Here is a 13,251-nt window from a genome sequence, read left to right as displayed (position 1 = left end):
GCAACAACAACCATTGAAGAAACAACCCACCACCTACCCTCGTCGGTAGGAAGGTGGTGGTTTCCTTTTAAATTCAGCAACCAGCACAACCAACACGCAAAACCGGTCACCCGGGACGGTAACCGGTTTCCAAAGTCGGTTGACCATGGTAACCGGCGTGCAAAACCGGTCACCCATGACGGTAACCGGTTTTGAACGCCGGTTACCATGGTCAACCGACTCTGGAATTCGGTTACTCTCCCGGGTGACCGGTTGTGTTGGTCGCCGGAGATTGTTAAAAAAAATCGAGTGAGATGACAAACTGGTATTTCCGACCACCATGATGCCATTTAATCACCTCCAATCCTTGCTGCCGCTGTCCTTCTACCTCCGGCAAATAACCGCTGCTTCCCTTCACCTCCGACGTACAACCGCTGTTGTGGTTGGGAAGTGGTGGTTGACTTGCGCCCCTAATGAGAGAGAAACAATAAAAGAGAAAGAGGAAGATGGAGGTGGGAATATAGTAAGGGCATTGGTGTCCATTCACCTTAAATGTTGGCGGTTTTGATAAATATTGTTGGCGGTATTTAACACCCCCCCCCTTTTTTTTCCACCTTTTGACCTTTAGTTAACAACTAGTTTTGTCCTTGTAAAAAAAAACAACTAGTTTAGTCTCGTGCGATGCATGGATTAGGTAGTTATTATTTATTTAAATAGTTTTTAATTTTATATTCGAAAAAAGTGTGCTCATAATCTCATTAATTAATTTTGAAAAAAAGTATTGTTTTAATTAGTTTTGAAATATAGGAGGAAAAAAAATGATGTCATGATCCCGTGCAAATGTGCAATGCACTGATTTACCAAAAATTATAAATATTTTTATTTCAACAACTTTTTTACGATTTTTTTTATAACTAGGTTAAACCCCGTGCAATAAATGCACGGTTGTTCAATGATTATTAAAAAATTATTTTATCAGACTATGTATAAAATTATATTGAAATTTAATAAATAGCCACATATAATTTTTTAAGAAAGCCACATGTGAATTATATTAAACAATTAAATATTTTAGAAATTTTGGTTTATATTTTATGTAAAGCAAATGTAATAAATCAGATGCAATCCTTTTTTAGAAGTTATAATTTCTAAAGCAAGGATTATTGTGGAGGATAAATTTTTTTAGCAAGTATTATTGGAGGGAAAATTTTTAATAGAATGTTACCAAGTATTCCTATTAGTTTCGCTTTTAGTAATATGTAATAGATAAGTATGAAAAAATTCGATATTCTGCTAATCATATTAAAAATTATGCATATCTTTTTAAGTAATACTTCCTCCGTGCTTTTTTTATTGCACCATATATAGGAGGTTGACACAAGATTTTTGGTAGTGAAAAAAAAGGATGAGAGAGAAATGTAAAAATACAATATTTCTCATGTGATGGTATACATAAAAAAAAATTAAGTGTTGAAAAGTAAGGGTATATTTTGTATTTGTAGTGTGAACACAAGCATTTCTTTTCCTAAAATAGAAATGGTGCAATATTTGTGATACTTCCTTAAAAGACAAGTGGTGCAATATTAAAAAAACGGAGGAAGTATTATTTTGCTTAAATTTTCTATAAGTTGTTACAAAAATGTTAAATTGAATTTGGGACGGAAAGATTGCGTTTAAGTAGGAAAGAAAATATTATAGTGTATATAAATTGCCTAAGATAATTTGACAAAAAAAGGAAATAAAAAATAAATAAAAAATTGGAGGGAAATTATTTAGGAAAATTTGTCAGAAACAACCTTTTAAAGTGTCCACTTTATTTAAAACAACCTTTTAAATTTTTTTTTTGCAATTTCAGACCACATTATAAATTTTTTTTATCAAAGACAACCAAATGCTACTTTCCGGCGTTTGACTCTATTTGTCCCGATGTTAACCACTAGTGTGCAACGCACATGAACTCGTATATTGCTTAATACACCAATTTTCACTCCAATTCACTCGTACTAAAAGAGGGATGAATGAGAAGCAGAGGTTTTAATAGGAGTTAATTGGAGGAAAAAGGGGTGTATTAAGCAATGTAGGAGGTCACGTGACTCGCACACTCGTGGTCAACATCGGCGAAAATTGAGTCAACGCCGGAAAGTAACATTTGGTTGTCTTTGATAAAAAAAATTTATAATGTGGTCTTAAATTGCAAAAAAAAAATTTAAAAGGTTGTTTTAAATAAAGTGGACACTTTAAAAGGTTGTTTTTGACAAATTTTCCAATTATTTAACCAGATTTTGCCACGTGTCATTTTTTATTCGACTTTAGTATATAGTTACCAAGTATTCCTATTAGTTTCGCTTTTAGTAATATGTAATAGATAAGTATGAAAAAATTCGATATTATGCTAATTATATTAAAAATTATGCATATCTTTTTAAGTAATACTTCCTCCGTTCTTTTTTTATTGCACCATATATAGGAGGTTGACACAAGATTTTTGGTAGTGAAAAAAAGGATGAGAGAGAAATGTAAAAATACAATATTTCCCATGTGATGGTATACATAAAAAAAATTAAGTGTTGAAAAGTAAGGGTATATTTTGTATTTGTAGTGTGAACACATGCATTTCTTTTCTTAAAATAGAAATGGTGCAATATTTGAGATACTTCCTTAAAAGGCAAGTGATGCAATATTAAAAAAATGGAGGAAGTATTATTTTGCTTAAATTTTCTATAAGTTGTTACAAAAATGTTTAATTGAATTTGGGACGGAAAGATTGCGTTTAAGTAGGAAAGAAAATATTATAGTGTATATAAATTGCCTAAGATAATTTGACAAAAAAAGGAAATAAAAAATAAATAAAAAATTGGTGGGAAATTATTTAACCAGATTTTGCCACGTGTCATTTTTTATTCGACTTTAGTATATAGTTACCAAGTATTCCTATTAGTTTCGCTTTTAGTAATATGTAATAGATAAGTATGAAAAAATTCGATATTCTGCTAATTATATTAAAAATTAGGCATATCTTTTTAAGTAATACTTCCTCCGTTCTTTTTTTATTGCACCATATATAGGAGGTTGACAAAAGATTTTTGGTAGTGAAAAAAAGGATGAGAGAAAAATGTAAAAATACAATATTTCCCATGTGATGGTATACATAAAAAAAAAAATTAAGTGTTGAAAAGTAAGGGTATATTTTGTATTTGTAGTGTGAACACAAGTATTTCTTTTCCTAAAATAGAAATGGTGCAATATTTGTGATACTTCCTTAAAAGACAAGTGGTGCAATATTAAAAAAACGGAGGAAGTATTATTTTGCTTAAATTTTCTATAAGTTGTTACAAAAATGTTTAATTGAATTTGGGACGGAAAGATTGCGTTTAAGTAGGAAAGAAAATATTATAGTGTATATAAATTGCCTAAGATAATTTGACAAAAAAAGGAAATAAAAAATAAATAAAAAATTGGAGGGAAATTATTTAACCAGATTTTGCCACGTGTCATTTTTTATTCGACTTTAGTATATAGTTATTGATGATGATTATTGATGATTATTGATTGATTGATTGATCCGGCTGGTTAACCCATTTTTAACTCATCCCTAAATTTAATGGTCGTTTGATTGACATAGGATAATACGGAATGGAATAAAGAAAGGGGAAAAAAAGAATGAAATGAAAATCCCACAAATTTCTTATTTGTTTATTTTAAAAAACAAAGGGAATCAAACCACCAATCCCACCACCACACAACAACCTATCTTCTTCGCTTCCTACCTTTTGCAGCCACCATCCGACCACCCCACCATCCGTTTGTAATCCCCCGTATTTTTAAATATTTTATAAATGAAAATTTATTTTATTTATAATATTTATTTGTTATTTTTCATAATTTAATTTCAAAAGCTTCAAATTATTAATGGGTCGAAAATTATTTGAACAAATTATTTTATGCATTTTTATTCTACAATTTATGTCCAATCACACTAGCCTAACCCATTTGTTTACTTAATCGACCCATTATTTTTATGAGGCCCAATCTTCTTATTTACCCTACAATTCTCTCCTATAAATACCCCATGAATCCCCAAAAATTTCCCACACAAAAAGGTTAGTCTTATTTTCTTTCTCCTTAGTTTTATTAATTTGTGTAATTATAATTATTGATTTATGGATTTTGATTTTATTGTTTGAAAGTAATTTAATTAGTATCAAGTTGTATTTTGATGATTAAATTTTATAATTTCAGATTTTATATATGTCATAATTTTCAGATTTTGTAAATTTTATAACCTAGGGTTTTTAATTAGGAAATTTTGTTTTTTACCACCTTGCAAAAGCACTAAAATCTGTATTACCACCTCCCAAAAAAAAAGTATTACTTTACCACCTTATAAAAAAAATAAATATAGGTTTTACCACCTCCACCTGACTCCGGTGACGGAAAGTTGCTGTGGGTCCCACCATTTAACATTTCCCTCCACATTTAAGACGAAAAATACGATTTCCCTCTCTCTCTTCCTTTTCTCACCTTCCCCTATGAATTCTCATCAGTTCTCACCTCTCTCCATCAATTTCTCATCAATTTTTCTCTAAAATTCAACCTTTCACTCTCTCTCCTCTCATTTTCTGATATTTCTCAAAAAGTAAACCCTAAGTCGCACAGTTCTTCACTCAGCAAGAGTAGTTGGGACCACAATTTCGAAGCCACTTAGCGAGGTATCTTTCATCTTCAATGCGTAAAGGTCCAAAAGCTTGAGTCTTTGCTGACAAAGAATCTCGAATTCTGACAAAACAGGTATTTTTTAGCTCCTTACTGTACTTTGTGTGGGTAATTGGGAGTAATTTGGGGTAAAATTTGCTGTTTTTGGGAATATGTGAATTAAACAATTATAAACCCTAATTATGTGAATCTTTGACTTGATTAAACTGTGTTATTGTTAATTAATTAGTTGATTAGGGTTATATATATATGTTAATTGTTAATTAAGTGCACAGTGTAGCCTAATTGGTCTTGCATGTTGTAATTTGTGAGTAGTTGTAAATTGGATTGATTAATTGTTCAATTAAATACTGAGATTGTGCATTGTTGTGTTTGTTTTGTTGTTGTTGGACCTGTTACAGCTAGGATGGATAAAGTGAACCTTAAAATGACATTGGGGGGGTGCATTTATACCCTCATTAGTTGGTAAAAATAGAAGGGTGTTAAATTGGGATGGTGGTTGGGTTTATGTGAGGAAAAATGTTACTGTTTCTAGCATAGGTGTACACTACTTGAGGGAGTCAGCTATACATGGTTTTGTGTATGCTACTGTTAGGGTGCCTAAGGGATTTAGTTGTTGGTATAAACAGAAAGGGAAGTCTTAGGTAACTGGTAAAAGGGAGTTGAATAGTGATAATGAGGTAAAGGGGTTCCTTGAGATAGTGAATAAAGATGGGGAAATAGAGATGTATGTGACTAGCCATGAGCAAATTCAAGCAACTGATAAAACACCATTTAAGCTTATAGATGGTAATGAGTTGACTTCAAAAGAGAGGAGCAGACTTAAAAAGAAGTTGGGTGGGCCTAGAATACTTAAGACAGGCCCAAAGGATACTAGCTTAGAAGTTAGGAGAAGCCCAAGGTTAAAAGTGATTGAGATTCATGACAAAGAGGCTGAGGACAGGGGTGAAAGGGTGCATACAGGTACAGATAGAGAGACAGCAAAAGATAAGGGAAAGGGAAAGTTAGGTGAGGGAGCTTCTGGGAAGTTTACTGCAGCTGAAAAGGGTAAGGGAAAGGTTCTTAAGGGAGCTGTTGGTGCTAGATCTAGGGGTGAAGAACCTAGGAAGCAAGGTGCAGGCAAGAAGAATCAAGGTGTAGGGAAGAAGTTGGTGTTTGAAGATGAGTACAGTGATAGGGAGGGAGGAACTGAGTCTTCTAATTCTGAGCATAGTGATCTAGGACTGGACTGGGAGGAGGGAGAAGAGGATATTTATGATGATGAAGATGATGAAGAGTGGTTGAGGCAAAACCTAGATCTGCTTAGAACTGAGGTGCAGGGCAACTTGAAAGGTGTAGGTGAAGAAGAAGAGGAGCCTAAGGATCCTAGGGTTGACATTGACAGACATCTGAAATCACTTGAAGTGAGGGTTGAAGAAGAAGCTGATGATGATTCTGAGGAACTTAGGAGCTTAGATGGTGAGTCTGATGATGACAATGGTGGTTGTACTTGGTTTAATGCTGAAACAGATTTCTCCAAGCCTATCCAATTTGAAGTGGGTTTAAAGTTCAACAATGTTCAAGTGGTGAGGAAAGCTTTGAGGCAACATGCAATTGAGAATAGGTATGAGTACTACCTATTGCATAATGACAGCAAAAGGATAACAACTTACTGTAGAAGAAGGTGTAGCTGTCAGTACAATAAGAAAAGTTGTAGGTTGGTACAGTGTACTTGTGTGAAAGGGAGGAAGTGTAGATTTAAGTTCTATGCTTCTAGGTTAGTGAAATCAGATGCTTAGCAGATTAAGTCTTTAGTGTTGAAGCATAGGTGTGTGTAGGACAAAGATGAACAAGAAGTTGACAGCTGAATTTCTGGCAGACAGGTACTTAGAGGAGTTTAGGAGTAACCCAGGGTGGAAGATAAGACAGATTCAAGAGAGGTCATTGAATGATTTGGGGATAAAGGTTGGGTATTACAAGGCCTGGTTGGCAAGGAGCAGGGCCAAATTGGTAATTTATGGGAGTGCAGCTGAGCAATATGCTAGGGTATGGGACTATGGGAAAGCTTTCCTAAAGTACAACCCAGGCAGCAGTTGCAATGTGCTTGTGGATACAATGGATCAGATATAGAGGCCAATCTTCATGAGAATGTACATTTGCCTTGCTCCACTGAGTTTTGAGTTTGTCTCTGGTTGCAGACCCATCATTGGGGTGGATGGTTGCCCCCTTAAAGGAGCATATCCTGGGCAAATATTGGTGGCTGTATGTAAAGATGGAAATAACAACATATTTCCAATAGCCTGGGCAACATGTGAAATTGAGAATAAGGAGACCTGGGTGTGGTTTCTTCAAAGTCTGATGGAGTCACTAAGCTGCTTTGATAAAGGACATGGCTTTACTTTCATGTCTGATAGGCAGAAAGTAAGTATCTTCTTTCTGGTTTTTGATTTTTTTTGTTTGCATTTATATGGTTTAACTTTTGTGTCTTTTGTAATATGCTAGGGTTTGATTGAAGCATTTGCTGAAGTTGTCCCAAAGGCAGAGCTGAGGTTCTGTGTGAGACACATTTGGGCAAATTTCAAATTGCAATTTCATGGGGCCACTTTCAAGGAGCTTTTTTGGGCAGTAGCTAGGGCAAGCACAGTGGTATATGCCTTCACTTTAATTTCATGTGTTTGCATGTGTGTGTTTTTACTGTTTATTATTTGTACAGTATAGGATATTTATGTTTGCATATGTGTGTTTGTGTGTGTGTGTACAATTTGGTGTATTGAATTTGGCATTGCTGTATATCATAACTTTGGCATTGCTGTACAATTTGGAGTATTGAATCTATGCTGTGTGTCTTTGTGTGTGTGTGTCAGTTTGAATTTGAGGTGGCTATGGAGTCAATTCACTTCCTGAATGATGAAGCTTATGAGTACCTTGCAAACATCCCCCCCACTGGTCTAGGCATGCTTTCTCAACTACATGCAAGTCTAACATGTTGTTAAACAACATGTGTGAGACATTTAATGCTGTGATTAGGGAAGCTAGGGATAAGCCCATTCTTACCCAAATGGAATGGTTAAGAAGGTACATGATGAAGAGAAGTAATGATATGTGGGAGGCTTCCTCTAACTGGGAGGGTTTATTAACACCATATGTGAACAAGCTGTTTCATAGCATTGAGAAGTATGCTAGGGCATGTACTGTGGTGGCTTCTAGGGGAGAGACCTATGAGGTTCAGTACAAAGATGACCAGTGCGTTGTTGACTTTCCAAATAGGACATGCACTTGCTATAGGTGGGAGTTGACAGGGATACCCTGTACCCATGCTTATGCTTGCATTTTGTACAAGAGGGAGGACCCAGAGTTGTATGTGCATGTTCACTATTATAGGGTGACTTACCTAGATGCATATGAGTCTCCCATAGCTGCAATGCCTGGTTCAAAGAATTGGGAAAGGGTCCAGCTTAGAGAGCCTTTGCCACCTGTGATAAAGGTTCAACCAAGCAGACCAAAAGCAAAAAAAAGGAAGCTTGAACAAGGTGAAGGGTCTTCTGCTGCTACTTCTTAGGGGAAAAAACAAAAGATCAAAAAGCAATGTAGCAACTGTGGTGGGTTTGGACATTATGCTAAAACCTGTAAGCAAGGTCCTGCACCAGAGAAACCATAACAGGCTGCACCAAATCCCAAAGGGGGAAGGCCACAGCTGCAGACAGCTTGGATGAAAGAGCAAAGGAAGAAAAGTGAGGCTAAAGCTGCAAAACAGGTATATACATGCAATTTTGCATTCATTGTATGTGTTTTAGGTTGAGTAACAATCAGCAATTGATGACTTCTATTCTTTTTTAAATGCAGGCTGCATTGACAATGCCAAAACCACAAACTACTACTGCAGCAGCATCATCCCAGCCTACAGCAACTGCCCCAGCATCATCAGCACCCTATCAATCTCTGATTCAACCCACCACCAGAGGCAGAAAAAAGAGCTCAAGTCAACCCCAACCATATGAGTCTTCATCTCAGCCAGCCCAAGCAACAGAAGCAAGGCCCAAGCTGCCAGTTACCAGGAGCAGGACAAAGAATTTGAACAGCTTGTAATAGTTTAGAGAATTTGTACTTCATGAACATCTTAGTTTTTTAAGTAATTTCATGTGTGTAGTTGGACAACTTAGTTTTTTAAGGTGAACTTATGTAGTGCTCTTTTGCTGCAAAACTTTCTCAACATTTTGTATGCATATGTGAATATGCCTTTTGCTACTAAAATGAATGGGAATGACTAAATTAAGCACTACAATTTAGAGCAAACTTTTCAATACATTTCATTTCATTTGATTAAGCAAATGTAAATATTCAAATACATAACATGAAATGGCAACCCTAACAAAAGCCATAAAACCTTGCCTAAATTTCCAAATGTTCACACTAATCCTAAGATCTAGCAAAATACAAGGCCATAACCAAACCTAGGAAACAAAACACAACAACACCCATAAACATAGCCAAATTCTTTGATGATCCTTCATTTCCATGAGTCTCCATGCTCATCTTCTTCCTGTCAGAATTCAGTGTCTTACACTTGATCTTCAAGGAATCAATCTCATTCAACAAGCATCTCTCTGCCCACTAACATCATCTACTTCCCTCTTCAAGTCATTAATCTCACCCTTCATCAATTTCTTGTCAAGTATTAAGTTGTTAATCACCTCTGTTTGCCATGGTGTTCCATCTGGCTGATCCACCCACTCAAAGGCTTTACAACCCCTTGTCTTTGTCACAGGGTCATAGAACTTGCAGGACCTGAACTTGCGTCTCGGATTCTCCCTAGTCCAGGAAGTAAGCCTTGCCATGGGTAATCCGCATTGACATTTTTTTTCTTTTGATGGTTGTAGGGAATAATTTCAAGCTTTAATCCCACTAGCTTGAACCCCACTGTGATCATACACTAAAGTACGGTGGCGTCCAAAAGGGAAGAAGATAGAGCAAAAGAGTCGCCAACAAGTTTTTAAGGAACTTGTAAACCGTTCACGAGGTGAAGGTTACACCCCTTAACGATCCAAGAGATCGTCAACTCCATAAGGTCTAGAACCAAATAAGGGTTCGGGGATGATGGTACAAATCCAACCTAAAAGAGATTGAACTTGCCCTAATAATAGGCCTCTACTTTATTCAGATCGTGTTCATGTGCGCTTTTCAATTAACATGCAATCATTAGGATTAACCCTAAACCTGTTTATCTATGTTGGTTGAATATAATGCACAAATAAATCTATATTGGCGATCACTTGAAATATAATCAAATTAACCCTAACAAGATTATTAATTATCTTATTAAGCGTGATTACAAGTACGAATTCCCTTTAAACATGCAATAAAAGGCGTGATCAAGCAATAACAATAAATATCATCAAGCAACGTAATAATAATTATGATAATAATAATAATCATCATAAAATTATAATCATAATCAAAACAATAATAATCATAAATAAAATAATCATTATCAAAATAATAATAATAATAATAATAATAATAATAATAATAATAATAATAATAATAATAATAATAATAATAATAATAATAATAATAATAATAATAATAATAATAATATTCATAATCATCATAAATTATAACAATTATAATCATAATCATAATCATGTTCATGTTAACATTAAAGCATAATAAAAATAACAAGATCCTAGGCATGATACTAACAAGATTAATAACAAACCCTAGCATGTCACTAAGCAATAAAAATCAAAGCTTTAACCCTAACATGATACTAGCAATCATAAATATTAGGAAGAATATAGGAAGCATCATAACAATCATATTTAATATTAAAATTACCCTAGACATGATACTAGGAATATCATAATAATAATATAAACATGATCATAACATCAAAAAATCATTAAACCATTAAAGTACTTACTTCGATGCTTCGTACCTCTTTCTAATAACAAAATACACACGTTAGTAACTTCAAGGAAAATAATAATCAAACAATTAAATTAAATAATTGAAAGAGAGATTTGGGACCAAACCCTCAGAAATTAAAACCTTTCACGTCTAGGGCGAAGACAACTTCGAATATGGCTAGGTGTATCTAAGTCTTGCGAATGCGGAATTTTGTATGATAAAACCAAGTTTAGGAGGAGATGGATGAGAGAATTAAAAGAATGCTAATGAATGTTGATGAATGGTGAGAATTGATGAATCTTGATCCCTTGAAAACGGAGTTTTTAATACGATATTTATAGAGAAAATCAGCCAAAAAAGATAAATTAACAAAACAGAGTCTGACGCTCAGGAAACAGAGCTGGCGCCAACCCTGGCTAGCTGGCGCCAGGCGCCAATGGCTAGCGCCAGGCCTGGTTCCAGGCGCCAAGGCCTGAGGTTGGACGCCAAGCTCGATTTTAACACGTTTTCGAAAATCCGATAAGTTTACCGTACTGGAGGATAAAATAATATAATTTCTTCGAAAATGCTATTTAATTTTGATTAAAACTCTGAAAAGTCAACAAAAGTCAACTTATCAATGCTAATTGAATTAGGAATGAAAAGAACCTTCTAGAAGAATCTAGAAGACTAAAACCATTCCTAATTGCATTAGGAATGATAAATCATATTAGGCTCTCCCCTAGATCATTGGGCCGCATATAAGGCTCAAACCGGGCCCAGTTTGGTAAATTGGCCATAATTTCCTCAATATTCATCGGAATTGGGCTTATAATATATCGTTGGAAAGGTCTTTGCAAGCCCCATCCAACTACATCACTATTGGACCCATATCATGGACCAACCAAACTAGATTGGCTGTTTTCTTAAAATAAAGTTTTCAAAAACAGAGAGAAGAGAAAAGAGATAAAAACTTTCCGCAACACTAGACTTTCCACACTTTCGTTTCATTCGATTATGATTCGACGTGAAAGGTACTCATCACTGGGTTTGGTTTTGGGGAGACACAAATGGGTGTCTACAATGGTGAATAACTTATGGAAGACATTTCCTGCAACAATTGGCAAGCACCATCATCAACATTACTCCCAATTGAACAAAATTACCATTGCCATACCCTAATTACAATAATCAATTCAAATTTTAAAAACCCCAATTCAATTGAAACTAACATGAACCCTAATGTTGAAAATACGAAATTGGGGCTCAATTCTTAAGTCATATCCACAATTAAAATCAAACATCACATTTGCGACATAATTCAGACTACAATTGCAAAAATTTGCAACGAATTCATCTTATTCGAGATTTAATTGAACAACGTACCTCCTTCCAATTTCTGTCTCAGTGAACTTTGTTAAATGAGCACAAATATGGAACAAATCGATGCTGGAAATGCTAGGGCACAGTGAAATTGAGCTTTTTGGAAGCAAATCGAAAAAAAAAACCCAAAATCAGTGGATTTTTTTCAACAAATTGGTAAAAAGGGTTATTTATATCGGAAAATCGAGGAAGAAAGGGCCAAATTTAAAAAAGTAGCGGTTAGAATGGGACCCACAACAACTTTCCGTCACCGGAGTCAGGTGGAGGTGGTAAAACCTATATTTATTTTTTTATAAGGTGGTAAAGTAATACTTTTTTTTTGGGAGGTGGTAATACAGATTTTAGTGCTTTTGCAAGGTGGTAAAAAACAAAATTTCCTTTTAATTATTGAAAATCATGATTTTAGGGTTTTTATGAACAATTGATTTAGGGCTTTTATAGTAATGATGTTTTGAAATTTTGGTGATTATAACTAATGATTAGTTTAACTTAATTCCAGATTATTTTGAACACTTAAATTTGGGTTTTAATTTTTAGATTTCCGTTCGTTAATATTAATCCCGTTTTAATCCTGATCAGGTTCTGAACTCATCCGATTTTGATGAAAAAGTAGTGTTTTTCATGTGAAAACAACGTTTTAAGAAAGACTCACTACCTTTGGTAGTGAGCACCAACCTCTTGTGGCCAAATTCTGCCTTTAAATATGAGTTTTGGGCAGTTTTTTATTTTAACAAAGTTTTTTATACTTAAAATATTATCCTTGAGTTTGGTTGATAAAATTAATTATGTTTAAAGTTAATTAAGGATATATATATATTTTTTTTATTGAATTTTAAAGTGCTGGAAATAGTTTCTAAGTATTACTTTTGATGTTTTATAAAGAGGGTTTAATCACCCATTAAAAAGGGAGATTATTAGGGGTATTTAAATAATTTCAGATTTTTTTATTAAACTTTAAACTTGCTGTAATTTCATGTATAAGAGTGTATTTTATGGTTTTTATGAAGAAAATTTAAAGAACTATATATAAGTATTTAATTTTAACTAAAGGGAAGGTTTTAAAGTGTTGTTTGATTTGGATTTTGAAGGTTTTAAAGTAAGTTAGTATTGCTGTAAATTTGATTGAATGGGTATTGATTGAGATGTTATTGTTTGGTTTAGGAGAGGAGTTTATTGAAGGTGATTTCTAGATAGTAAAGTGGCATACCAATTCGTTTACTCAAGGTACGTACGAGTTACGAAACCTTTCCTTTAGATGCATGTTTAGGGATGTATCGAGAACTTAGTATCATGTATAGAGAAGACTTGACT

At 34.3% G+C, this 13,251-nt stretch overlaps 1 protein-coding gene across 1 annotated transcript; it reads left to right on the top strand.

Annotated features, from left to right (window-relative positions):
* Nucleotides 1-6,516: 6,516 nt before the first annotated feature.
* Nucleotides 6,517-8,230, top strand: LOC145628065 (uncharacterized). Its single transcript, XM_081680390.1, has 5 exons — nucleotides 6,517-6,746; nucleotides 6,870-7,092; nucleotides 7,174-7,317; nucleotides 7,536-7,591; nucleotides 7,699-8,230. Exons 1-5 carry the CDS (start codon nucleotides 6,517-6,519, stop codon nucleotides 8,228-8,230), a joined length of 1,185 nt encoding a protein of 394 aa, XP_081536516.1.
* Nucleotides 8,231-13,251: the final 5,021 nt, after the last annotated feature.

The sequence above is a fragment of the Chenopodium album genome, chromosome 4 (genome assembly GCF_948465745.1).
Source record: "Chenopodium album chromosome 4, dcCheAlbu1.1, whole genome shotgun sequence".
Lineage (NCBI taxonomy): Eukaryota > Viridiplantae > Streptophyta > Magnoliopsida > Caryophyllales > Amaranthaceae > Chenopodium > Chenopodium album.
Note: the sequence above shows the minus strand (reverse complement) of the source record. Positions and strands in the feature narration are given on the sequence as shown.

Bases quoted from the DNA above. Each gene is read 5' to 3' on its own strand.
- LOC145628065 (XM_081680390.1), top strand. From the start codon at position 6,517: ATGAACAAGAAGTTGACAGCTGAATTTCTGGCAGACAGGTACTTAGAG. The intron at 7,318-7,535 runs GTATATGCCTTC...TGTGTGTGTCAG, and splicing joins TAGCTAGGGCAAGCACAGTG to TTTGAATTTGAGGTGGCTAT. The intron at 7,592-7,698 runs GTACCTTGCAAA...TGCTGTGATTAG, and splicing joins CTGAATGATGAAGCTTATGA to GGAAGCTAGGGATAAGCCCA.